Genomic DNA, 25,877 nt, shown 5'->3' on the forward strand with positions numbered 1-25,877 from the left:
TTTCTGTACGATCCTTTTCCTATCGCATGAATACTTTTGGAAGACGGTGATTGATGCAACCAAAGGAACCGATAACGTCAAGGCGAATGTTTTAATTCTTTTTATTTTTACCATTCCAGTAGCCTTCTTTTTTACGTCCCCACCCTTGCGACGGTGTCTTGTGGCTGGAGGACCCCGAAGTCTGCCACTTCGTAAATAAAAAATATATTTATATATTTATATATGCATCCTATCTGAATGAAGCGTTCAACATGTCGCGGGAGTGGGGCCACCATAATGTATAAATATATAAATCTGCGGAGCAAACAGCGAGGATTTGGCGAACCCACTGCCTCTCCATTGACTCATTCTCCCTTTCCGTCGTATTTTATTTCTTTAGGAAATTTGAGTATCCGACCAGCAGTCCAGACGAGTATTCCTTCCTTTCGCTTTCCTGTTTGCGTGTGTGCCACAGGCACGGTTTGATTCAAGTGGCATTGGCGCCTCCACGCAATCACATCCTTCTGTTGCCGCATTTGCGGGGCAATTGGGTTTGGTATCCAGAGCACACACACACACACACATCCGCAGCAAAACCATAACTTGCATCCCTCCCATCCGCAGCCAAAAAGACTCCTCCATTGAGCCACACAGAGACAGGGTCAGGGCGGAATTAGTTTAAGTCATCTCTTTATTGGTGGCTGCCACGCGAAGCAACAGCAGTCGGGAAAAAAAAAGCAGGGACCAAAATTGAACAAATAGGTATGACAAGGAAACACCCCATTTTTTCCTTTTTTACTTCGTCCGCTAACGGTGCACGTTGCCTGCAAAATTTGGTGCGCACGACAGCAGGGGGTGCGGCCCCCGTTCGGTGAGAAGAGCATTGAAGGCCGTGTCGCGCACTCGCGCTGCCTCAACTCCACACCAGACTCCAACGTGAGGGCCCCAGCAGCACTAGACTCCGGAAATGAATTCACAACAGCCTCTACTATAATTGGGGTGGCCTTTATCCGACGTTGACGCACGGAATACGTTCAATGCGGCCACAAGAAAAATAACTGAGGCGTTTGCCGACGCGTAGTTGAAGGCAATGCCACCGCAGAGCAACTCCTCCACTATAAGACGGATGGGACCCTGTCGAGTGGACGTGGAACTCGTCAGGCTGGGGTACGTGGGCACATCAATAGCCCGGTAAAAGACTCCTCAAAGACAACATATTATACACGTGAGGAGAGAAGGACACGTGGCAGGGCCACCTTGTACGATAGGCCTATCCCTCGAAGCCGCTCTCGTGCCAAGTAATCAAAGGAAAGATTGCATTGACACCGCTCCATTGTTTTGCCGCAGTCCACAACGGCCCGCACGTCCCTCGTCACTAGCGAAGAGGGGGATCGCAACCAAATTGAAAACATGCACCGTGCCGCATCATACGACACGTTCATATCATCGTCGATGTTGAGCACAGCTTCGGTGCGGAAGAGAGAGGCGACAAGCCAGCGATTCGCCACGGAATTGGATGGTTGCCACACCTCGATTTCAACGCAAGCAATTCGTCTGGCACCGTTTCCTTCACGCCATTCCACACGAGCAGCACCTCATGGACAAGACTCTCATCCTTCGGCCAATCATACAGAGTGGCCTTCAAAACATGCAACAAACAATTTCTTCGCCTCGTCATTGGATATGACACCACCACTACCGTTAACGAGTCCTCATGAATGTTGCCTTGAGCGGCAATAAGGGCGATCACTTTGCTCACCGTCGGCTGCGACGGCAGAGCAGGCTCAGGGTCCGTTTGCAATGCCCACACATTGAAAGGAAAAGTAAGAAGCGCCAATACAAAAAGTGCAGATAGAACGGGACGCAATACGCCAACAAAGCCATGATGGGCACGTCGCCGCCTCATCCTCACACCCCGAGAAGAATAAAAAGGGAAGAGGAAGAAGAGACTCCGTCAAACCCTCCCCAACACTTCTCTAATGCCGCGTGGAACAAATAATGAAGACGGGAGAGTCAGGACACACATTTATATAAACGCACACATAAATATATGCAATGCATATATTATATATGTGGTATGTACATGTATCCCTCTTTCCTCCTCCCTATCCTCCTCCTATGCATTATTTGTTTGTATTTCCTTACCATCCCTCTCGACCACGTTTACTCCCTTTCCAGCCTGTGTGCACATGTTCCATTCATCACTTCTCACTCCACGTTACCTTCATTCCTCCCTTCTATTGTTGTGTGATCCTTTCCTTTCCTCCGTCTTGATGAGGAATAGATGGAGACCTCATCCACCGCACACACACACACACACACAGGGAGTGGGAGGGAGAACCGCCGTGCAGTCCCTCCGTGGCCCCCATCTTCCCATCGCCGCGGAGGGAGGCAGCAGCCGCACACAGCACCGGCAACGCCGAGGGGAGCGGTGCCGCCGCAGCGCCCTAACAATGCATTTGTGCCTGTGCCTTACAACCCGCACCCGCAGCAACAAAATATAAAAGTGAAGGGCATGCCAGAACACAGCCGCAAGAGGAGTTCGACGGCTGGGCCACAGACGGGGCGGCGGGTGGCGTCCCACACACACAGTGAGGCACGGCGCACACCATCCGCTCTCCTCCGAGTACGCTCAGCAGGCCGGCGCCCAGTCACCCTCGTGCCATCGCAGAGGGGAGCACAAACAATCGTCGTCGCGGACCATCGGCGCCTCTAGCGGGAAAGAAAGCAGAAGAAATGAGGGCATGTCAACAGCACAGCCAGCAGAGGGACACTCAACGGGAAAAGAGACGAAAAGTGACAGCAGATACGGTAACTACAGAAACACGTTGCAGGGAATCACAAAAAAACAAAAAATGAAACACAAAAAAAAGGATGAGAGTCTTGCAAGATCCCCGGAAAAAAAAATTAATTTGGCAAACACTTCATGTGCAAAGCAGCACAAGGCAATCGGGTGTCTGTGTATATAAATATTGCCCGCACAAAAAATAAAAATAAAAATTGGAGCAAAAACAGATCTTGCTGTTCCACCAGCCCACACAACATCCTTCACATTTCATGCGGCATCCGGCCTGTTCCTCCAATCCTCCTTTCGTGCAGTCCGTGGGACGCACAGCCGAAGGGCCGGCAACGCATGTGGTCAAGAAAACAAACAAAAAGATGGAGAAACGCGTCGCTCATTACAGTGTGCAGCAAACGGACATTACGTAAAGAAAAAAAACAGTAATTACTCCAGCTGAACTAAATTAAAAAAAAATTTAAAAGTAAATAAATAGCGGAGGCATAAAAAAAGAGGGCAATGCGGCATGTATTCTCCGTGAGGCGTCGCAATTCCACACTCTGTGGCTCAGAAGACTGCCACCACCCAAACACAATCCCATTAGAAGCAGCAACACACAAGACAAGACACACACACACGCACGGTATTGTTACCGCTCAAGTCACGCAGTGTCAATTTCACTTCGTTGAGAGAGGCGAGGCGGTCGTCGGGACTCACGCCGCTCCACACCCTGAAAGGCGACTGTTTTTAGTGGTGACTCGTTTCCAGTGGCATTGCGTTGTGCCCATTCATTTCCCTTCTCCAATATTCCCAGCAACGTGCTCACTGACGCTGTCGACTACTCGAATCCTCTCGGGTGGTGTCGGGGCCGCTTCTCTCGTCGGAGCGGGGACCCTGTCCTTGGGTGCACGCATCGCAGTGGAATTCAGTGGGCGGCTGTACGGAAAGACGTCCGTCACCGTCAAACGAGATTCGTGCCCACCGCACGCCCCAAAGCAAAACCTCAGGACATCAGGTGGCCTCTCGCCTGCTAACGGCACCTCTTCCTCCCACAGCGACTCACCATCAATGTGCACAGAGGTCTTGTTGCATTGCAGCATGAGTGCCACTTGGTATTCTTCCTTCGGCTCCCGATTGCTGCTCCGTGCTTTTGTCTTGCCTTCGAACGCCGTCTCCCACTTTGTATTATGGCTGCACGACAGTCCCACGGTATGATTGGACGCAGTGTCCGCCAGCATCGCGGTCAGCAGAGGCGTGTTCCCACTCGGAGTCACTTCGATGGTCACCGACGCTACAAGTGTGGAGTAGTGGCTCAAGGATACATGACGCACTTTATCACTCCGAGTATTCACAGGCCATATTGCCCTGGACTCAAGTCCCGTCAATTGTAACCCATCGCTGTCCTTCGTGGCGTTCCTCACCGTTGCATTCAAGCAAAGGTACTCGTCGTTCCACGTGTCATCACTGACCGCATCGAAAAACACTGCCACCAGACCCACCGTGGGTATAGACAAGCTGGAGAAGAAAATGTCCTTTGGCGCCCAGGTACTGAGGACAGAATCGATTGCACTCAGTTCCTCCATCAGGCGGGAAAGTGAGATGACACGGCCCTCACCGTTGCCCCTCCGTTATAAAAGATGCAAACTCCCATCCGAGTGCAGCAGGTTGCTGGCGAGCGTCCAATTCGCAGCATTTTCCACGGCTGCCGGTCCAACGGAAAACGTGCGGTTGTTGTCCGTGACCCAAAGGCAGTGCGAAGTGGCCCTTTTCTCCCCGAGGCATGCCCTCTCTGAGTGTACAGCATGACCTCCCTTCCCTCAATGGTCGCGGTGATGAGGGCATCCACACGCAGGCTTTCCTTCTGAGGGACTCCTGATCGGGCGTTGACCCACACGGCTGAGAGTGCCCCGATGGCCTCCGTCCACGCTGTCCCCATGTCACGCGACTCGTACACCCTCTGGCCACTCTCGCAGTCAACAATCATGAGAAGTGATCCCTCCCATCCGGTGACGCAGGGGTTAAGGCATTTCGCAGGGGAAATGTCCTCAGAGAGCGACCAGGCACTGCCGTTGTCCGTCGAGTAAATGGTCATGGAGCAAACGTCTTCCGCCTCATTCACCGCCATCAGAGGAAACACAAGCGTGCCATCCTCCATCACAACGCCTGTGCCACCAGAAGCAATGAAATCCGTCCATTCACCCTCGTGAGAAGCAGAAGAGATCCGTTTCGGGAGTGGTTTGGGGTCGCCCCATTCGATCCGTTCACTTGGCTCGCCACCCGTGGGATTCGTGACATCACCCACAACCAGTCTCGGCTCCAAGCCGCCCTCTCTCCAGCACACACCTTCGTAGGACAGATCAGAGCCTCCCGCAAGAGGAAACGCTCCGTGGACCTTCGTAGTTGTTGTGGGGCGGAGCACAACACCCAAACTCTCCTTTCCCTCCGCTACTCCAAGCACAGTGTTTGCCCTCCATGTATCTTTTATTGACCTCACCAACAACAGTGGACCAATTCCACGCAGAGTCGATGTACCCCGCAACAACAGCAGAAGAAAGGGCTCGCTTAATTGACCACCTTGATGTTCGGCATCCATGTGACCCTCGACGAAAGCAGCAATTACTCCACCGGCACTGACGAAAGAGGGTGAAACAAACGAATCCCTCGTCGTAACTGGAACAATCCCATCCTTCGGCTGCACCAGCGTCGTCTGCGGCACAAATAGATCGACTCCGTGCAGTAACTAAACATTTATTAAACCAATCACCCCATCATCAATGGGATTTCCCTTCGGCTCGGTGACAGGCGTGGCCTTCTTTCGGATGGTGCCGGAGTCACTTTTGTGTTCCGAACAAAGACAAACTCAGGCTTCTTCTCGGACGTGTTGCTCTCCGTGATGGTGCGGGACTCGGATCGACGGTGTTGGGTGCGGGGTGCCTTCACTGCAGCAACGCGTGAGAGCATATAAATATGTGTGTGTGGGCGGTGTGTGTGCTGTTGGTCCTTTCAAAGCCTCCGGATTTCACAGTAGCGATTGGCGCTTGGTCGTAGCTTCCTTCCTAGCCTGAGTGTGTTTGTGTGCAAGAAATCAAATTAAAATCTAAAAAGCATCAAAAATGAACGTGGCAGAGGAGTGGGTGACGCCACCATTCACGGCGTAACACATCCGCTTCGTCGTAACCGCCACAGTAATTACTCTCACCGTCCACAACGGACCAAAAAATGTGAGGCCACACACAGAAGCAGAGAAATTGACGGTTGCGCACGGGCCAAGACGCTCTCCGGCAAACGGCACCAACCAACAGACAGAGGAGAAATTAAAGGCAAGCAGAATCCCAAGTGCTGCGGGATCCTTGCAAGCAGCGCTCCCTCACTGTAGAACCTTTAAAGCGTTCCTCGCTGCAACATCCCCCACCACCCCCTCGGCGTGTCGGTGGATTTTCCCGTTCACCGGAAGAAAAACGGCGGGATGCTCCGGCAAGGGTCGAAGACACACGGAGCGCGCCGTCGACGCGATCAACGAGCGCAGACACTCGCGAAGTGAGATTCCACAACCACGATCCCTCCATTTACTCTCCTGGACGTGGAGAAGGCATAAAATGTCCTCCTCTCTACAGTATTCCTGAAGCGCAAAAAAATCCGCAGGACATCCCGCGCAGCCACGGCCTCCTCAGCAGCCCGATAGTCCACGCCGTCGCACCGCTCCTCAAGAGGTCGCCAGGCCCGGTAAGGCAAGCAAAAGGAGAACAGCATTTTGGTCAGGGCGTCCAGCAAAATGAGGCGCAGCAGTCGGGTGAGCGCGGCCCATCCACGTCCTCCCCTCAACGGACCCACCACACAGTCGAATCACACCCCTGAAAGGAGCCGTGGCGTCTAACGAAATAGCATGGTCAATAGCACCTCGTGCTCTCCTCAATGTGGTGTCATGGCACACACGAGGCATCACAGGAAGAGGCAAATAATTGCATTCCATCGGCATAAGCACGGAAGTAAAGCGCGCATTCTGCCCCTGTGAACTTCAATCCAAATCGTCTCGGCCACAGAGTTTGTGTCGCCGACCCTCAGGAAGAGCTGATGCACCAACTGCCGCTGACCGATCACTCAGCGATGCAACAAAAAGAGCCACCGTCTCTCGAGGCTAGTCAGCACCCATTCCCCCCATTGAGGGAAGGCAACGCAATGTGACGGTGTGGGCGTGTCTAGCTGGCAGAAATGGAGGAATTGACTCCAGCAGCAGAACAAATTGAACTGATCCTCCTCCCGAATCCTTCAAAGAGACCGGTCGGTCAGCTGCCGAGGTTGACGGCGCGGAGGACAACACATTGAATGTATGGAGCACCGCAGCAACCTGAATATATTCTGCAATATCCGCGGTCAGTCCATGAACGCACAACAAAGAGACAGCAAGTTCAAAGGGGCGTGTGAGCCCGTCAACAATCACCCGCGCCGGGGAATCGCCACTCCCACCCTCTGGGGGCACCTCAATGAAGTTAAATATTTCCACCGCATTGCATAAAGTAGTGCCTTGCAGCACCCCATGCAGTGCAGCAATAGAAAACCATCTCGAACACGGCGTGCGACAAATATACCAAAGGAAGATGCAGCAAATACCCTCCACATCTCAGCAGTTCCAATCATCCAGTAAAAGGCAGTAGAGTCATACAGCACCCACAGACTCAGCAAATGTGGCGTCAAAAGGCAGCGAGATGTCAGATGCCGAAAGGCCCGCATTTCCCTCCGTGACACTTCCACGGATGAATACAAACGCCGTGTTCTGCGGCCTCTCGACCTCTTCGAGGCAACGTTGCGGCCACATGGCGATGGCCCAACGTGGCTGGCAATCAGATCCAGTCGTCGCGGCAAAACAGTACAGAAAGTAGGGTGGTGGGCCCGCACATTCGCCTCGTCGATGCCTGCCTCAGCTGCAAGAGTGAAACTCGTCTTCCCAACAGCCACGCTTCGGGTGGCTGAAACACCTGCCCTCACACCGGCAACAACATCTGCAAGCGCCTGTAATTCCTCGACACAGCCCGTCAGAAAAAACCAACGGCGCTCAAACTCTGCAGCCACACATCCCTCGTAACCATTTGCAAGCTCGTTGTCCTCCAGAAACACCCGAACAACATAACAGGAAGACCGTCCAATGCTGGCAAGGGTCAAGAACACGTCGCTTTCATCCTGCTACAGATGATTGTGCCTCCTGCGTAACGCGGCCACAAGTACGCGGTGCGCCAACACCGAAGCGGTGGGAATGCTGCCCCACGACCCTCCCCTCACCACAGAAGTCCAAGAAGTGCAACAGACCATCCTCTCACCGAAGAAAAAGCCCAATGGAGCGGACACTACATTGTGCGGACCACACAGCAGAAAATCCCTCAGGGAACGAATGCTCTTGAATGCCCTTCAGAAGGGGCCAGCGGGTTGGCCGTGAAGCCAACAGACACCGGAGAGCCACCTGCTCTGCACGCATCCAATGACTCAATTGGGAGCGCAGTGTTACATGGCACATCAAAAATCCCATTCTCGTCTCCGTCTGTGCGGGCATGACAGTCCTGCCATCATCCCTCGTCCTCACAAACTATTCCACAGGGTCCTTTGACCAAATACTGCCACACTGCAATATGCCACCGGATAAGTGATCCCCATACTGCACAATAATAAAATGTTCCTCACGTCGAGGACCGTAGTGAAAACGAGCACAACGATGAGCAACACGAGGGTTGTCTGTGCTCGAATTCATCACAACACTCTACCCCCCGTTGGTTCAGGCCTCTGCCACACGAAGAGGCACAGATGTAACATTACTTACACGCAACAGAGTGAAATCCGCAAGAACATCGTCAGAGTCATGCAGGACGCAACAAACACCAGCCCGCTCAGCAGCTGTTGTGGTCATATTCTGTAAAACATGATCCACGCCCACAGAGAACTTTGTTGTCCAGTTGCACAAATAATTGATGGGCCAAGCAACGTGGGCCCAAGAACGACGACACCAGTCGATATTCGGCCGTGGAATCGCCAGTGAGAGCCATTGATTGGAACAAACACCAAAGCCACCAACGGCCAACAAGAACTGCAACAAGGCATTCGTACTTGAATCAAAGGATAGATTCGTCTCGTCCAGGAACAAAAAAAAAACATTCTTCCTTCTCACAGAGCCTTCCAGCAATAAAACACCATCATGCAGTCCACCCTTATCGGCATTACTCAGGAGCACAAGAACTGTGCAATTTGTGGAGGGCGCTGCAATCAAGCAAATAAGATGCTCCACGGTGGCGGACAGACACCTCACAGGCCAAGCATCAACCGGTCGCGAGCAGCATGTCTCTTCATGGGCTCTTCGTTTTGGTTCCAACCGAGACGGAGGGCTTTCGTCGCTCAGCACCAACCCCGCGTTGCGCCGTGTCGTCAGATAAAACAAGTGAGGATGACGGAGCACATCATCGGGGAAATTGCCCTCATATGTGGGAAAAGGCATCGCATCCGCCGGAAACAGGTGCGCATGGTGTCCCTCCACGTCAGCTGCGCAGCCTGTCAGCTGAAGGAAAATACGGTGAAACGGAAGTCAGCGCACTCACCTCCACCCCAGGCAGTTTAATCAGGACGATCAACGCACCAAGCTGGAGGCTCCACACTTGTTGAGGGATATCGTGACGCTCTGACGCGTCCACGTGCATGTCCACACAATGTCCTACTTCCTTTTCCCCCGCCGCACACGCCCGCACCGTCTCTTAAGCCACATCCAGGAGGGATCGGATGGCGCGTAGCACCTGGTCAGTCAGCAGCGTTCCAGTCCTTAAGGCTCCGAATACCGAAGCCCCAAAATCACCGGCCATCAATGATGCCGTTGACACAATGCCTCCTCTGGCCAACGCCACACACTTGTTCCGGAGCACATGTTATCCCATGCCTCGCTGACGCTACCCTCAGCATCCTCTACGGGTACACCGTGCATTCACTCCCAAAATACGGGTGTGGAGTACACCTCAATAATAACTGCACAATGGGCCTGCAAAGTGCTCGCTGAAAGTTGTCATTGTGTTGGGTGGCAGGGGCAACGCAATCACACGTCGCGGCTCCTCAGGAGATCAAACAAGATAGCAGCCATCATTCAACTGATATGGGCTTCGCAAGCCCCTTGCTACTTTTGTCCGAAGGGGTGCTTCAATGCATATGAAACCTTGACCGCGGGACGGAATGCCTATGCGCTCTAAAAACGTAAGCATGAACTCACGGGAGAAGAATACATAACATAACGGAGGCAAAATGCCACAAATAAGAAAAAACGATGGAAAAAATGTATGAAGCAATATAGATATGAAGATAAGCATCGATCAATGAATAGGCATAACGATATGGGTATGACTACAAAAGCGATAATTTATTTACTGATGATGTGTATAGATGTGGATATATCCCTTCCTTCCCCTAAAATTCGACAGATTGCTTGGTTTCTTGGTTTATTGAATTGCTATTCTATTGGCTGTATTTGTATATACAGATAGGTATATAGTTGTCGATGTTAATATCTATTCAGTGCTGTTTATATATATTGTTACTATTCCTCGTGCCTTCTCAAGTAAATACAAAGACCCACACGCCAGCCACCATCGCAGAGCACGTCGGCCCAATGATTAAAGATGTGAAAGAGAGCCCCGGCACCCAAAGTGGGAGCCGGACAGCGGAGTAAATGCAGACCTGCCTCTCCGCACAGTTCCAGTCGACCGGTATTCACAATGTCCGGCAGATGCCCGTGGCGTGCCGTGCGGTAGCGGGTCAGTCAGGCATTGCTGTGGCACGGAAACCCGCACGCTAAACGGCAAAACCAAACTGGTGGTGGTCGCAGCGGGATGTCGTCGCCGAGCGACGTGCGCCTTCTCGGCGGCCTGAGCCCTCTGCCGCCGGGAAATCGGCAACAGCGTGACTTTAATCAATGCATGTGTGCGTGCCATTTTAGACACACAAGGTGCACTGTTTCTCGGTGGCATTCTCCTCCTGCGCAGAGGCGGGATTCTGCGTTGGTTTGATGCTCTTCATGCGAATGTTCGAGCTTTGCAGCGCGTGGTTATTCGTTCTCCATTTTTAGTGTCACAACTTTCTTTCTGTCGGGTGTTTGTGCCGGGTGTGGGTGGTCAATCCCCCGGCATTGCCCGCCTGCCTGTCGCATCAAGGGCATTTACGAAGTGCCGCTTTCTTCGGTGCCGACGGTAGCGCTGTTCTGGAGTGTTCGTGTGCCCGTATGCGGGATAGTGGTCCCGCTTTCGCTTGAGCTCCGAATTCACAGTACGTGCATTCGAGCGCGGTGGATGCCGTCAGACCGCCATATTCCTGGCAACGCCTCCTATTTGTCGGGGGAACTCTTGCTTGTGGAAGTGCCAAAGATGAGATACGGTTCCGGCTTGCCTTTCGTACAACACCGTGCAAAACTGCATTGGAGTGGCTTCGGCATGGGCTCTGCAGTCTGCGACGGAGGTGCGATCGGCGTGCCGTCCCTCGCTCTCGTCCTCGCTCAAGTGCTGGGCGGCGGTTCCGGTGGGATTTCTGGCGGCTCCGACTCACCGCGAAAGCCAAATTCCCGCAGCGCCTGGGAGCGCGTAATGCCATGGGCGTTAACCATGTGCGTCACGACACTAGTGCGGCAGCTGCAGTGCTTGCCGCACACCGGGCAGTCTGTCGGGCATCGGATCGTGGCGGTGTGGGGTCCAGCAGGAGGAGATGGCTTTTCCGTGCAAAGTTCTTTGCGTGCCTGCTGTGCGGCATACGCGCCGCGCCAACGGCATGTGCGTGGATGGCGGGTTGCAGTGGCCGTAGCAGCCATCCGTATTCGTGAGAAACACCGGTGCGGGAGCGGGCCGGTGCAGTCTCCTCCCTGCGAGTGACAGTGGATCCCGTGCGCGTGGGCTCCCAGTCGCCTGCTGCAGTGGAGCGGTGAGCTCCTGGCCTGAGCTGTCGGACACCAATAATACGTCCGGCCAATGCGACGATGCCGGTGCTCCATGCGTCTGTGAGCTGTGCGAGGTCGGACGCCTTCTTGGCTTATGCATCACATGCTTATTTCCTGGGTACGCCGCAGTGGCCAAGGACAAACCGCATCCGTGTGCGCGCTCCTCGGTGCTGCTGGCAAGAAAAAAGGGTACGTCCACAATGTGAGTCACCAGGTGATCCAGAACCGTCGACGTGTGCTCGCGTGCTTCCACGGTTCGACGAGAAGGTGCAGACACGCACGCTGCCGTGGAAATAGTCCCGGTGAATATCGTACTCTCCATGCTAACACCACACCCCTCTGTGTCTGCTGTGGTGCATGACTTTGCAAAGCCGGAGAGAAAATTTCAAAAAAAAAAAGAAGGAATTCCTCGTGTGGGCATCCCCGTACCAGCGTGGCCAATCCGCGACAATATCCCTTGCCTGTGGAATGCGGTGTGCCAAATAAATCAAAGGCCGCGCCGTGAAGGGATGTGCTAATAGCCGGAAGTTGCCGTCACACCTCCTGCACACACAAAACACGCGGGTCGTCACGGGCAACGAATCCCAACGCCGCGTCATCCAAGGCCCCCACGTTCCACGCGCACACATGAGGGATCCAGCCATGGAATGCGGTGCGCTCAAGGATTATTGTGGAAGGTGACTGGGATGGCCTGGTCCGTCAACTCCACCGCTAAAGAGACATCGATCCCCCGTGCACTCGCCACACCAGGGCAGCCCGGAATTACGACAATGCGTCGCGCCTCAATACATAATCCCGCTCAACGGCGTTCCTGGAAGCCTGGAGCCCTGCTACTACTCTGTCGCCGCTTTGCTTCTGAGGACTGTAATGTCTCCTGCATGGAAACCCACGGTAAGGCAGAGCTGCAATTCATTACTTCCACTAGGCGGTTCGCTGGATCCCTCCTCCATTGCACAAAATGAGCGCCGAGTTCCTCGCACGCAACTCCACGAAATTACAGTCCGATAAAACGCAACACCTGCAGTAACAAGAGCGGCAATTCAATCCCCTTCCACACAGTCATCGTGAAACGGGAGCAACTCCTGAAAGCACTCGCTCAAAATGGGATCATTTCACAAACAACGACCGACAACACGGTCGGTGCGGTTAACGATGGCTGGCTGTGGTGCGCAGCACATCCGTGGCCCTGCGTCCTCCCGCATCAAAAAGCACCTCACACTTACCAATTCCACGTGGCGTACGTCACATGGCGGCGTAATCGATCATACGGCTCGCACTGGATGAACGGTCGAACAGGCTCAGTGCGTCTGAGCGGGTGTCACCGGTCACAGACTGCTACGGCGGTGCGGGTGGTCGGTACGACGACGCAACGGTGGTGCCTGAGGCGTACGACAATGACGTCATGTCGTGGAGCTTCTGCGCGTCCTCGTCGCTCTCCTCGTCATCGCGCAGCAGCGCCTCCAGCCCTCCACGCCGCGGCTCGCGCAGCTCCTGCCAGTGGCGGTCCTCCATGTGCCACACAACCATGCTGTACACAGTGACCGCAAGCAGCACAGTCGTCAGCAGCAGCACGATAGCCGCGTACGCCTTCGCACCGCCGTCGCTCGGCGCAAGGTGGTTGGCCGCGCTCACAAGGCACAGCGCCGCAAGGAGCACAAAGCTCGCAGTGTGCATCACCGTCAGGAAGGACGAGCGCATCATGTTCGTGAAGGCAACCACGCCCGCACCCGCAAGCAGCAAAGATGCCATGCAGAAGTACTGGACGTGGCAGCCTCCCACGGGCGGGTGCACAGCCGCAATCAGGCACACCGCACACAGCACCGACAGCTGGAACACGCACCAGTACACGTAGCTGCCCTTCATGCTCGTCAGCATGCCGCCGTACATCCGCTGCTGCGCTGCGGGGTGCCAATACCCGACGGGGTACAGCAGGCGCTCGTGCAGCGGCTTCCTAGAAAACTGCCAGTACCTCGTAAAGCTCGCGCCCACGTGGCGGGCAATCAAGTAGCACACGCCAGCAGGGAACGCCACACCGTACAGCACGCCAACGACACCGATCACGCGGTGCTGCACGCGGGCGCCGGGCATCGCCAGTGAAAGCACGGAGCCGAAGAAGATGCCGAGGTGCATCGCGTGCGCCACAACGTACGTCAGGCTCGGGAAGCGCATCGCAGCCCACGCACTCGCCGCGTCCACGCCGCGCCACCGCTGGAAGGCGGCCGTCACACCGCAGTGCACGCACCCGAACGCTGCGGCCAGCAGCGCGTTGCCCACCACCATCCACAGCGGGTCAAGGGCAGCAAACACCGACAGGAAGTACGGCAGCGCAACGGTGCTCGCACGCTCCTGTGCCGAGGCGCATGACATCCTCGCAAACACGCCGAGCCCCTGCATCTCCAGGATGGAGCCCAGCCCGCCGGTCACCACCACGGCAACAGCCGCCGCACCCGCAACAACGCCGGTGATCGCCGAGAGGGTGCTGGCAGCGGCGGACAGCGTGTCAGACCTGATCGTGAAGGATCCAAGCAGCACACCCTTGCAGCCGCCGGACACTGCCGCAGCGTCGCAGCGAATGACTATCGTCTCGTCGGCAGTAATGAAGTAACCGCGATGCACGGGCACAGCCAGCTCCAGGACGGTGGACGGATTCGTCGCGTTGCGCACCCACGTCGCGTTGCTCAGCATCGCTCCCCACGGACCACCAAACCCACGCGGCTGCGCCGTCGACACAGGCACAAAGCTCAGGTGCGTGCCGAGCTGCGGGTCGCGTTCCCATCGAAACGGCGGCGGCAGCGCCACCATCAGCCGCGTCGGGACGGCGCTCCCACCGCCGCGGATGTCGTTCTGCGTCAGGCTCCCACCAGCCACCGTCGTCGTCACGGCGAGCGTCGGGCACGCCACGTCGCTCCACCACAGCGTGCTGCTCACTGACGCCGTCGGGGTCTGCGTGGGCGGCAGCACCACCGTCTCCGTCACCTGCAGGGTCTCCGTCGGCCCGTACTGCGTCTGACTGTAGTGAGCCGTGCTCAGGCTCGGCGTCCATGTTGAAGTCAGGCTGCGCGTCTCCGTCAGCGTCGTTGTGTGGCCCAGCAGCGGCCTAAAGAGTGTGCGGTTGCACCCGTCCACGTGCGGCAGGTGCACCGGCAGGCAGTCGCGCCCGTACCCGCCCTCAGCACAGCGGCAGCGGCACGACCCCGACATCGCCCTCGTCGCAGCTGCAAAGCAGCGCACGTCGGCGCCGCACACGCCACACGCCACGGGACGGAATTCCCCGATGATGCCGGCGGACCTGTAGTCCATCGGCCGCAGCGCCTGCCCGTTGAGCGTCAGGCACCCCACGACGAACTTTCGGCCGGTGCCCCCGAGCGCAACGGTGCCGTCCATCACGACGGGTCCACGGCCGGCGTTCCCGTGGAGCGTCAGCGTGCTCTGCACGAGGTCCGCACTGCGCGGGTACGACGGCACCGACAGGAGCCTGCCGCTGATGCTGTTGCCGCGCACCGACATCCACGACCCGGACACAAACGACGCCGACCCCCGCAGCACCAGCAGCGCGCCATCGGTTAGCACACCGGCGTTGTCGTTCACTACGACGGCGGACGCGTTGGCCTCCACCCCGCTGTCGAACACCAACCCATGCGCGGCGTACACCTGGCTCCCCGACACTCGCAGCACAGCGCCCCCCGACGCAACCACGCGCGCACTCGCGTACAATGCAACGTCGCCACCGAACACAGCCGCGTCCAGCGCGACACCGCCGCCGACAAGCTCCAGCACAGCGCCGTCCACCACCACCGTCCGCCCACCAGTCATCACGGTCACGAGAGCAACGCCAGACACAACCAGCACGGACCGCACGAGCCGCAGGCCCGACAGCACCAGCACCGGTGCGTACGGCGAGGAATGCGAGCCGGAAAGATACACAAGCGGCGTCGGCCTCGTGGCAACCAGCAGGGAGTCCGTCACCGTCAGCACGGACCCCGCAGGGAACGTGCCGGTCAGCACAAGCGCGCCGTTCAGCGCTTCAACCTCGCACACGGACAGCTCCACCGGCCTGCCCTCGTCGCCCACCGCCGCCATCGCACCGCGCAACGCTCCACCGCCCATCACGTACAGCACGGCGCCGTTCAGCAGCGACACGTTCTGCACAACGATCCGCACGCCGTCTCGCGCCATCCACGGCACGTAGAGCACAGGACTCACGCCGTCCAGCACAACGTGGCGCAGCGTCACCTCGCTCGCGCCAGCAGGCACAACGAACACCGACCGCACCGTCACGCTCTCGCGGACGAACACACTCGGCGCAGTGCCCGCAGCAGGCGGCAGCGCGGGAGCTCCCACAGGCACGCACGCCTCGCCGTACCCACCGCTGCCGCACGCGCACACGCACACACCGTCCTTCATGCTCGCCGACGCCGTCCCGGGCGCGTAGCAGTGCGTGTCCCTGTCGCAGTCGTCGCACCCAGCAACGTCGATGCTCCCAGCGTCGCCAAAACCAGCCGCTGCGTACTCCTCCGCCGTCGACAGGACACGGCCACCAGCGTCGTTGCACGCCACCCTCACATGTGCCCCAGCCGCAAGCGACAGGCCCACCGACAGCATCCGTGGCAGCAGCGCTCGGTTGCGCACGAAGCTCAGCGTGCTCCCAGCAGCGGTCACGGCGCCAGCGGCGTGGAGCATCTCCCTCGAGACGCCGTCGTGCACGTTGCCCTTCGCCAGCAGCATCGACCCGCCATCCAGGCTCACCGTCGAATAAAACGCCACCGCGTAGTCCGCCGTCGACAAAAAGTCGTTCCGCACAAGCGCCACAGCGGAGCCCGACACGCTCACAGCCCCACGCACAGACAACGCATGCTCGCACAGCAAGAAGCCGCTGTCAACAAACGCCACCACGGAGCCGCCAATGGCAGCAACACCGCCCTCCACCGACACGCACAGCCCCAGCGCCGTCTGCACCGACAGCCCGTCCACGTAGAGCGCACCGCGCGACGACAGCGCCACGCCGCCAACAAACAACACGCCAACAGCGTCACGAAACACAGCCGCCACATGCGTGCGCGCGATGGTCAGCACGCTCCCCGTCAGATTCACCTTGTGCACCACGAGGCACGCGGAGGCGTCGCCAAGGCCGTAGGCGCCGTGGTACGCAACGCGCTTCTCCGCAGTCAGCACCGAGTCCACCACAGTGACGCGCGAGCCCGGCGGAAATCGGTTCGCCACCACCACGCCGCCGCCGGAGCGCGACTCAAGCCCGCTGATCAACACATCAACGCGCTGTCCAGCGGGCGGGTCTGACAGCCACCCAACAACGTACAGGCTCGCTCCATCCACAAACGTGCAGTTCACCAGCGTCACGTTGCGCACGCTCCCCGACATCGACTCCACGTTCACCACCAAGTCCGCCGCAAAGGTCACGCCAACGTAGCACGCCACCGACGTCCCGAAGCCGGCGTTCACCTCCACGTCTACACGCACGTCCCGCACGCACAAGTCGGCGCCGTCAGTGCTCGGCGGCTCGGGGACAGCAACGGGCAGACACGCATCGCCGTGGCCGCCCTCAGCGCACGTGCAGGCGCAGCCATCACTCGAGGCCGTCGTCGTGTACGCGGGGAGGCACGACGCCGCGAGGGTGCATGGGTCGCTGCAGGTCAGGATGGTGGCATTGTACACGGAGGAAATGCTGTATTTCACTCTCTCACCGCCGTTCACAGTGTTGCAAGCAGCCACAATCGCTCCGTTTGTGAGGTCGCGAGGCACCGTGGATATCCGCAGAACGGTCGGCGTGCCCGTGCTGGACATGAATCGGTTGCCGGACACAGACACCGTGGAGTCGCGGAGATTCACCGTGGGGTTCAGAAAGAGAAAAGCTGCCGATGGGGATTCACGGCAGAGGTTGCCGCTCAGCTGCAGCCAGGAGTTGTAGTAGATGTAGGAAGAGTAGCTTGAAAAAAATACAACCGAGCTTCCCTGCATGTCGTTGCCCTGAAACACAACCGCTGACCGAGACTCCACACGTAACGCCAAAATTACTAACAAAAAGTACTTCACCGGCCTCGTCACAACGTTGCCTCGGATCACCACAGCAGAGTTGTTCAGCACCTTCAGCGATGAAAATTGGCCAGACCCTTCAATATTTATCAGCGTACTGTCACCGCCAGCCATGTGAAACGTGTTGCCCAGCACCGCAAGCACGGAGTGCCACGACACCCTCAGCGCAGATCCAAAAAATTTTACGACACTTGACGATGTCGTCACGCTCTGAAACACATTGCCGCTCAGCACCACCGCGGAGTCGTTGCTGATCACCAGCTCATTCATCACAACACACGACGGCTTCCTAAGGTCCAAACCCAACCAATGGAACAGCCTCGTGACCGCAAAACTGTTCCCGCTGATCGTGATGTTTGTGTGCGGTGGAAACACACCCTCCGGGCTGAGCAGCGCGTCAATAAATGTGTTGCCGGTGACGACGATGTTCAGCGCCCCCACAGCGGCGTACGCGTTGCCCAACAGCAACAGCACGGCGCCGTCCCTCCACGTGCATCCATCGAACGTGACATTCGCCACGTCGCCCGTCATCCCCCCAATCAGCACCGTCAGGCCCATGACACCCCCGCTGAACGTCACGTTGCGGTAGCACAGCCACGACAGCCCGCTGCCCACAGACTGCGCAACCTCGGGGTACACCATGTCGCTGATGCACTCACCAACCGGCGGCGGTGGCGGTGGTGGCGGTGGCGGTGGCGGGCCAGCAGGCACAGGCGCCGGGACGCACTCATCGCCGTGCCCTCCAGCAGCGCACTGGCACTTGCAGCCGCTGACCGCCGTCGTCAGAGGAGCAAAGCAGTCGCCGTCCTTCGTGCACTCCCCGCACGCGGCAACCGTCGTCACGTTGGTGATGCCGTTCAGCGCCAGTTCAGCTGCCGTCGTCATCTCCCGTCCCGCGACCGTCAGACACCCAGCAACGAAACGGTAGCCGGCGTCAGCCCGAGATAAAAGGGACACCGACAACCCCGTCGAGCCCATCTTGCAGCCAGTCAGCGTCACCACACTGCTGCCGTCAATGCTCACAAAAGCAGAGCCACTGTCGTAGAGCATCGCACCCACCTCCACGTCGTTGTCGCGCCAATCCAGCCAGCTTGACCGCTGAACAGTCCACATGTCATCGTTACAGATGGCGTAGCGCACGGAGCCGCTGTTCCCCACCACACGCACTACGCTGTGATCCGACACGTTGAATCCCTGCTGTTGATACAGCAGACTTGCCCCGGAGACCATTGTATTGTTGAGCAGCGCAATAACGGAGTGGTCACTCACACTGAGCCCGTACAAGTAGAAAAGGTATTTGTATCCCTCAAAGCTGCAGTACCGCGCGTACAGCGAGCTGCCACCCACCAGCGTCAGCGTCCCGGTCGAGTAAAAACCAAGCGCATCACGCTTCATTGCATGCGCCTTGACGTTGCTGACCAACAGCGTCGACGCACTCAGCACGGCGTCCTTCAGCAACAATACGCTCAGCGTCTTTCTCACAGTGTCCGGCAGTTCAGACTCGGAGAACTGCACCGCGTCAACCTCCGTGATGGCGATGTCGCAGTGCTGCGGGAGGGCATGTATAAAAGCAACGGTGGAGGAACGCATCACCGTCTGGCTCACGCGGATCAGGACGCCGGCTGACTCCGCCGCCTCAGCACCCCCAACAAACTGCAGCGCGGCACCACTACGAAATGTGCACCCAGTGAGCGTGATATTGATGGGAAGATGCAACGGCATACTGTCGAAGGAAAACGTCAACGCAGCACCCACACCGCTGAATGTCACACCCGCGTAGCAGTGGTGCGTCTTCCACATGTTCAGCGTGAGGCCCGTCAGCGTCTGGTTCACCACGCAGCTCGTGTCGCCGTCAACAGCTCTCTCCGCTGCGGGCGGCACAACCGTGTCGGGCACCTCGAAGGGAAGACACGACGCGCCATGCCATCCGTCCTTGCAGCTGCACGAGCACGAGCCGCGGTCCACCGACTCCGTCCCGGGCAGGTAGCACGCCGCGTCGTCGTTGCATGTGCCGCACCTGAACACCTCCACCACCTCCGGAAACACACCGTCGTACGACACCTCCTCATCGCCCTGCAGGTTGCACCCAACCACAAACCGCGCGGGTAACTCAACAATCGTTTCTAGCGGAGAAAGATCAGCAAAGGGATAACTATTGTCCACCTGACGGTTGTGTGCAAGCGCCACGGTGGTGCCGCTGCCCGACAACTTAATTTTGTATTGGGGATACGGAATAGTTAATACTGAGGCTTCACCCACGCTGTTGCCCTCCACACGCCACTGCGCACCTCCCTCGAGGGTCACCGAGCCAGACAAATACACCAGCGTGGAATCAAAAACTTCACTCCCGCCAAAGGTGCAGTCCGCCACTCGCAGCAGCCCCGCGGAGCTCACGGTGGTATCCCCCAAAAAAATGCCATTTACTGCGCTCATCGTGTTGTTCTCCACGTCAATGTAGCCGCCGTTCCTCACATCAATAGCATTAAAGCAAACAGATGATTCCACACCGTCATCGTCCTTCTTTGTGCTCAGCGTATTTCCCTTCACAATGATCCCGCCACCATCAACAACAACACCATTGAAGAAATAGACTGCGTGCCTATTCGCCTCAATGTAGTTGTCGAGTAGCAGCAGCGTCACATTCGCACGGAGAATAAACTTCACAAAGGAAATGGCGTGGCTCGACGTCGTCACAAGCGTACTGCCCACCAACAGTATCTGGGAGCTCGCGCCAAAATCACCCCTGAACTCCAGCTCACCAGAATCCAGCATCGAGGATGTCACGTCCAAGTGCACACGCGCACCACTCCCCCTGACCGACAGGCCCATGAGGACGCACTGCAGCAGCGTGATGTTGAGTGTCTGCTGTGGCGCGTCAAAATACGACAGGTCCAGCACAATCGCGGCGGTGAAGGTCACGTTGACAAAGCACAGACCACGCACACCGGGATCAGGAACGTCCACGGAGCGGATGCTGCCACCGTGCACGCAGCGGACCTCCGTGTCCTTCGCATCGGGGAGCGGGAGCGGCCCAAGGCCGTCCGGAACCGCAGCTGGCAGACACGTTTCGCCGTAGCCGCCAGCAGCGCACACACACTCACAGCCGCTGATGCTGCTCGTCCTCGCTGCAAAGCACACGGCGTCCACCGTGCACGCACCACAGTCCAGCACCGTCACGGGTGCTCCAATGTTGAGGTCGTCTTGGTAATCCGTCACAGGAGAGCCCCTTGCCTCGTTGCACACGCCGTAGATGGTCGGGCGCGTGTCGGATGGTGGTGACCAGTTGGTTGTCATATTTGCGATGGTCAACGAGTACGAGCCGTACGTGAAGTTGTTGTCAAGTATCGACCACACACTCTGATCGCGGAACAACATGCCGTGGTGGGCAGCCACGTACACAACGTAGGCGGTTCGGAACTCGTTGTCGCGGTGCACCAGCCAGCTGCCGTCAGTCACGGTCAGCGTGGTTGCAATGAGCATGGCGAAGCCGAGAAGGAACGTGCTGGACACAATCTGCATTACGCTGCCGCCAGCCACAACAACATCCCTAAAAACGAACGCGCCTTTGTAGTATTCGGTGCTCGGTACAATCCACGAGCTGTTCTGTATGGAGAACACGGAGCCGCTAACAACACGCAGGTCCGACGCAAGAGCGTACATCACGTGTGTCCGCGACCTAATAACGCAGTTGTCCATGTAGAAGACGCTGGACAGGTTCACGTCGAGGCCGCGCTCCACGAGGATCGCAGCGCACGAGCCCCCGCCACACACCAGCGTCGACCGCGTCATGACAAAACACGTCGACAGAAGCCGGACACCGTCCAGGACAAGCACGGGGCCGTACCGAAACCCTTCGTAGCCAGGAGTCGTCGGCACGTACTGCGACCCGCCAACCGTCGCGCGCAGCGTTGAGTTCGCCAGCAGCACACTCGAGTGCAGCGGCATCGCGCCATGCAGCACAATCGTGCCCTCCAGCGACGTCACATTCGTCATATTGACGAAAGCGTGCGGCATCAGGCGCGCCGTGCTCTCGCTGAGGCCGCCAATCCGCAGCTGCGCGCCGCCCGCAAGCACGCAGTGGCGCAGCGTCACGTTCAGCGCGTCGGCGAACGCGTCCATCGAGCGCAGGTCCACCGCCACAGTGATCGGTCCGCTGAACAACACCGAGTCGAAGCATGCCGTCGCACGCCCGCCGCCAACCGTCACCGACTCCGTCAGCGTCACGCCACTCACGCAGCCCTCCGCAGTATCGCCACCACCACTGGCCCTCGCAGGCGGCACGTCGAACGGCAGGCACGCGTCGCCCACACCGCCGGCACGGCAGCTGCACACGCAGTCAGAGAAAGACGCCGTCAGCGCATCAAAGCACGCCAGCGCAGCCGCACAGCCGTCGCACGGCACCACGCTCACGGAGGGCAGGCCGGCCATGCGGTAGTCGCCGCTGCTCTGCAGCACCCGGCCGCCGGCACGGTTGCACTGCACCGACACAGCGCCGCTCGTGATCGCCGGCCCGGAGACAAGCGTCGCGCCGGTGGCAGCGCAGCGCGCAGTAGACACGGCGCCGCCGCTCAGCGTCACCCCCGACAGCGACGCCACAGACGACGCCTCGCCCACCGCCCACACGTTGTGCAGCTCCAGCCACCCGCCGGCACCGACCGTCCCACCGTCGCAGCGCACCAGCGACGACGCAACAGACCCCTCGACGCCCACAAAGCGCAGCACCGAATCAAACACCGCGAGGCGCTCTCCGAGCACAATGCCACCGCCGCTGCTCACAACCGACACGTTCGTCACGGAGAACACCGAGTGGCTCTGCAGACTGAGGCGCGACGAGGACGCCACATGCATCGCGGACGCGGTCGGACCGCCCGACGCCTCCAACAACACGCCGTCAAGCACCACCGCGCTCGACAGCAGGTCCATGTCGCCGCCAACGTGCACCGCCGACCCGCCCGCCTGCAACGACCTCAGCACAGTGTTGCTCACACGCAGCTGCGTCTGCAACAGCGACATCGCGTACAGCACAAGCGGCGACGCCACCGCGTCCGTCAGCCCGCCCAGCTGCGAGTAGCGCATCGGCCCCGCCGTCACAATCGTCGAGTCACGGGCCGTCACGTTCGTGTGTGCCGGCAGGTTGTGCACAAACACAAGCGAGCAGTAGCCGCCGGACAGCCCGCTCACGCTCACCTCCAGGCTCCGGTCACTCGCCGGCTCGCCGCTGTAGCCTCGCACGTAGATCTGCGCACCGCCGTCGCACACGCAGTTCCTCAGTTCGATGCGCAGCGCACCGGGGAGCATCGCCGCAACGTCGAACACCACAGCCACGCCGTTCGTGATGGACACGCCGTCCATCAGCACCGTGTCCACGGCGCGGCCCACCGTGATGGCTCTGTCCACCGTGCCGCCCCGCAGTCGCAACACCACCGCATGCACCGCGGGCATCCACGCAGCAGCAGCAGCCAGCACCAACGCCACAAGCAGCACCGCACGCACAGCCGCAATAGCCCTGCGCCGCACACGGTGCCGGCTGCGCGGACACGCACCCACCGCAGACCGCATCCACCGACCCAGACACGTATCAGCAGGGCTGTCGCGTTGTGTCGCAGTTGCACCGTCAACCATTCCTCCTGCCTAGCAAATCCCTTCCTACAGATTGCGAATCCAGTGACACAATTCCGATAGATCGTTATCACACTACTAAACCTAATACTGCAAGTAATCCCTAACACCTTGAAACGATAGTTGTGCTGGTCAAGCAAAAGTATCTCTAACTGCACGGTCAAAAAGGAATAAAAACGGCGACAACATTAGCCAAACACAGTGGCACGCAAAAACATCCGGCCATACACAATAACCATCACAATACAGCCGCCGACACAAAGCAGCGCTGACGCAATCAAGTCAGTGACGCCATCGCCCTCCCACCACCCACACAACCCCACACAGCCACCGTGCCGAGTGGCGGAATCCCGGCAAAAAGCCACATGACCACTGGCACCGCTCCTGTTACCGAATGGCTCCATCACATGGCGATCCCGATGCGTGGACGTCATACAGGAGCCGAGGCAGACCACGTGGCAGCGATACGACCGCCAGCCATCAAGCGCGTCCGAAAGGTTGTTGGTGTTGGTGCGTAAGTAAAGCGGAGAGCTCGCCGGTCGCCAGCAGTCAAAGCGTCGTTTCTAGTTCACGCGAGTCGGCATTGCGCAGCAAGCAGCGGCTCCATGCGCGCACGGCACACACAAAAAATAATAATAATAAAGAGGCATGGCGGCAGCACTCAAACACGGGAAAAAGGGTCCACACCGATTGCACATTCCGATTGGCTCACAGACATCCGGATGGTGGTCCCGCCGCTGCCGTGCGGTGCGTGTGGCGTGTGACTACAGTGGACAGAGGGGATGATGAAAGGGGTGGGAGACGCAGTGCGGCCTCATCCATCTCTGCTAACTGTGACACCGGTGACGGCATCCCGTCAGATCGCCTGCAGCAAAGACCGTCGCCGTCAGTAGCGGTCGGTGCCTTCCCTCTCCCACTGGGGCCCAACTCCACCGACGCAGTCGCTCGTCTCCTCCCTCACCAACACAACGAGGGAGCAACGGCAAAAGATGAGACGCGCACGGCAAGCACGCAGTTGCAAAGCTCCACTGCTTCCGCCATGGCCAAACAAGGTCGGCTGCAGGGCGCAAAAAGAAGAATAAACACCCCACCAAACGCTTCAGCACCACGTGGAAGCACCGCAACCGACACACAAGGCGAAACGCCGTGAAGCAGGCACCAAAACCAAAGCTTCCACAAAAAATTCATCGTGAAGCAAAAGAAAATATTATGCGAGCGCAAAAAAATTCACACAAACTGAAAAACAACAATGACGGTGCAGAGGCAATAAATGGTTGTGGTGCGCAGCAGCCGTGGCATCGCGCCCTTCCCTCATCAAACGGCACCGCACCACAACGCACCGTGGCGACAGCCTGCAACGACGACGATTGAGTAGCACACACAAAGCGGCATAAACCTTTCATCCCGCACTTGCTCACATTTACGCTCTCAGTATGTACTGCCAACGACACGGGAAGGACACGGAAGGGGACTGTCCTATCATCCTCCTTCTGCCCACAACAGATCTTCCCCATCCTCCTCCTCGCCACACTCTGGGTGCCGCGAAACGCCGTCAGGCAAAGCCACGTGTATCGAAGCCCTCAATGCGCGGGGCGAGGCTGGCAGCCACCCACACTCACTCCCTACACATATCCTCTCCCACAACTTTCCCATACACAAAAGGGCAAAGAAATGGGGAAGAAAAGCCCGCCGCACAACGCACGCAGAAGCACCGCCATCCGCTTCGCACCGCATGAAAGAGCCATGCGCACGGCACACCCACGGCGGCAAAGAGAGGGACGGAGCGCATCCAAGTCCACGGCACCGTCCCTTACTTCTCTCTTCCCCGACAAATTGGAATTACGCCCCACAGCAGGCCGTGGCGGGTGGCGTCCCACACTCACAGTGAGACACGGCGCACACAGTCCGCTCCCTCCAAGTACACTCAGCAGGCCGGCGCCTGTCACCCTCCTGCCATCGCAATGGGAACCACAAACAATCGTCGTCGCGGACCATCGGTGCCTCTAGCATAAGAAAAAAAATGAGGGCGTGACAACAGCACGGCTGCCAGAGGGACAATCAACGGGACACGTAAGCACTCAGCACCAGTGAAAACACAAAGAAAAAAAATGAACCGCAGCGATTTAACAAAAACAAAAGAAAAAAGGGTGAGAGTCCAGAAGAACTCCCAAAAATATGGAAAAAAAGTATAAAATTGATTCGGAAAGAAGTTCATTTCCTGTTCCAAGGAGTACCATACAGTCATGTGTTTGTGTATGCATACTGCCTGCAACAAGAAAAAGAAGTCAAAGAAAAGACCTTACTGTTCCACCAGCCCACACAACATCCCTCACATTTCGTGCGGCATCCGGCCCGTTTTTTCAATCATCGTTTGGTGCAGTCCGTGGGACGCACAGCCGCGGAGCCGGCACCGCATGTAGGCAAAAACAAAAGCAAAACAAGAGGAGAAACACGTCACGCATGACGGTTTGCAGCAGACACCCATTAAATAAAGAAGACAGTGAGAATGCG

General features: G+C 57.9%; 2 protein-coding genes and 2 pseudogenes across 2 annotated transcripts, besides 6 other annotated features; all 4 read right to left on the minus strand.

Moving 5' to 3' along the window:
• Window positions 1-25,877: part of a sequence feature (areas not merged during assembly with more than two copies in the genome that could not be assigned to a particular haplotype) that runs on past the window's edge.
• Window positions 2-207: a mobile genetic element.
• Window positions 193-224: a sequence feature (AT_rich).
• Window positions 1,418-1,885, minus strand: Tc00.1047053503973.10 (uncharacterized protein; the record flags this gene model as incomplete). The annotated part of the gene is made up of 1 exon (XM_815310.1): window positions 1,418-1,885. One exon carries the CDS (start codon window positions 1,883-1,885, stop codon window positions 1,418-1,420), a length of 468 nt encoding a protein of 155 aa, XP_820403.1.
• Window positions 2,283-2,302: a microsatellite.
• Window positions 3,221-3,253: a sequence feature (AT_rich).
• Tc00.1047053503973.20 lies at window positions 3,470-5,719 on the minus strand (annotated as a pseudogene).
• On the minus strand, window positions 6,201-10,004 carry Tc00.1047053503973.31 (annotated as a pseudogene).
• Tc00.1047053503973.40 (dispersed gene family protein 1 (DGF-1), putative) lies at window positions 13,035-23,369 on the minus strand (the record flags this gene model as incomplete). Its single annotated transcript, XM_815311.1, has 1 exon — window positions 13,035-23,369. The coding sequence occupies one exon, from the start codon at window positions 23,367-23,369 to the stop codon at window positions 13,035-13,037; it is 10,335 nt and encodes a 3,444-aa protein (XP_820404.1).
• Window positions 18,411-18,446: a microsatellite.

Source organism: Trypanosoma cruzi, genomic scaffold, assembly GCF_000209065.1.
Source record: "Trypanosoma cruzi strain CL Brener 1047053517083 genomic scaffold, whole genome shotgun sequence".
NCBI classification, from domain to species: domain Eukaryota; phylum Euglenozoa; class Kinetoplastea; order Trypanosomatida; family Trypanosomatidae; genus Trypanosoma; species Trypanosoma cruzi.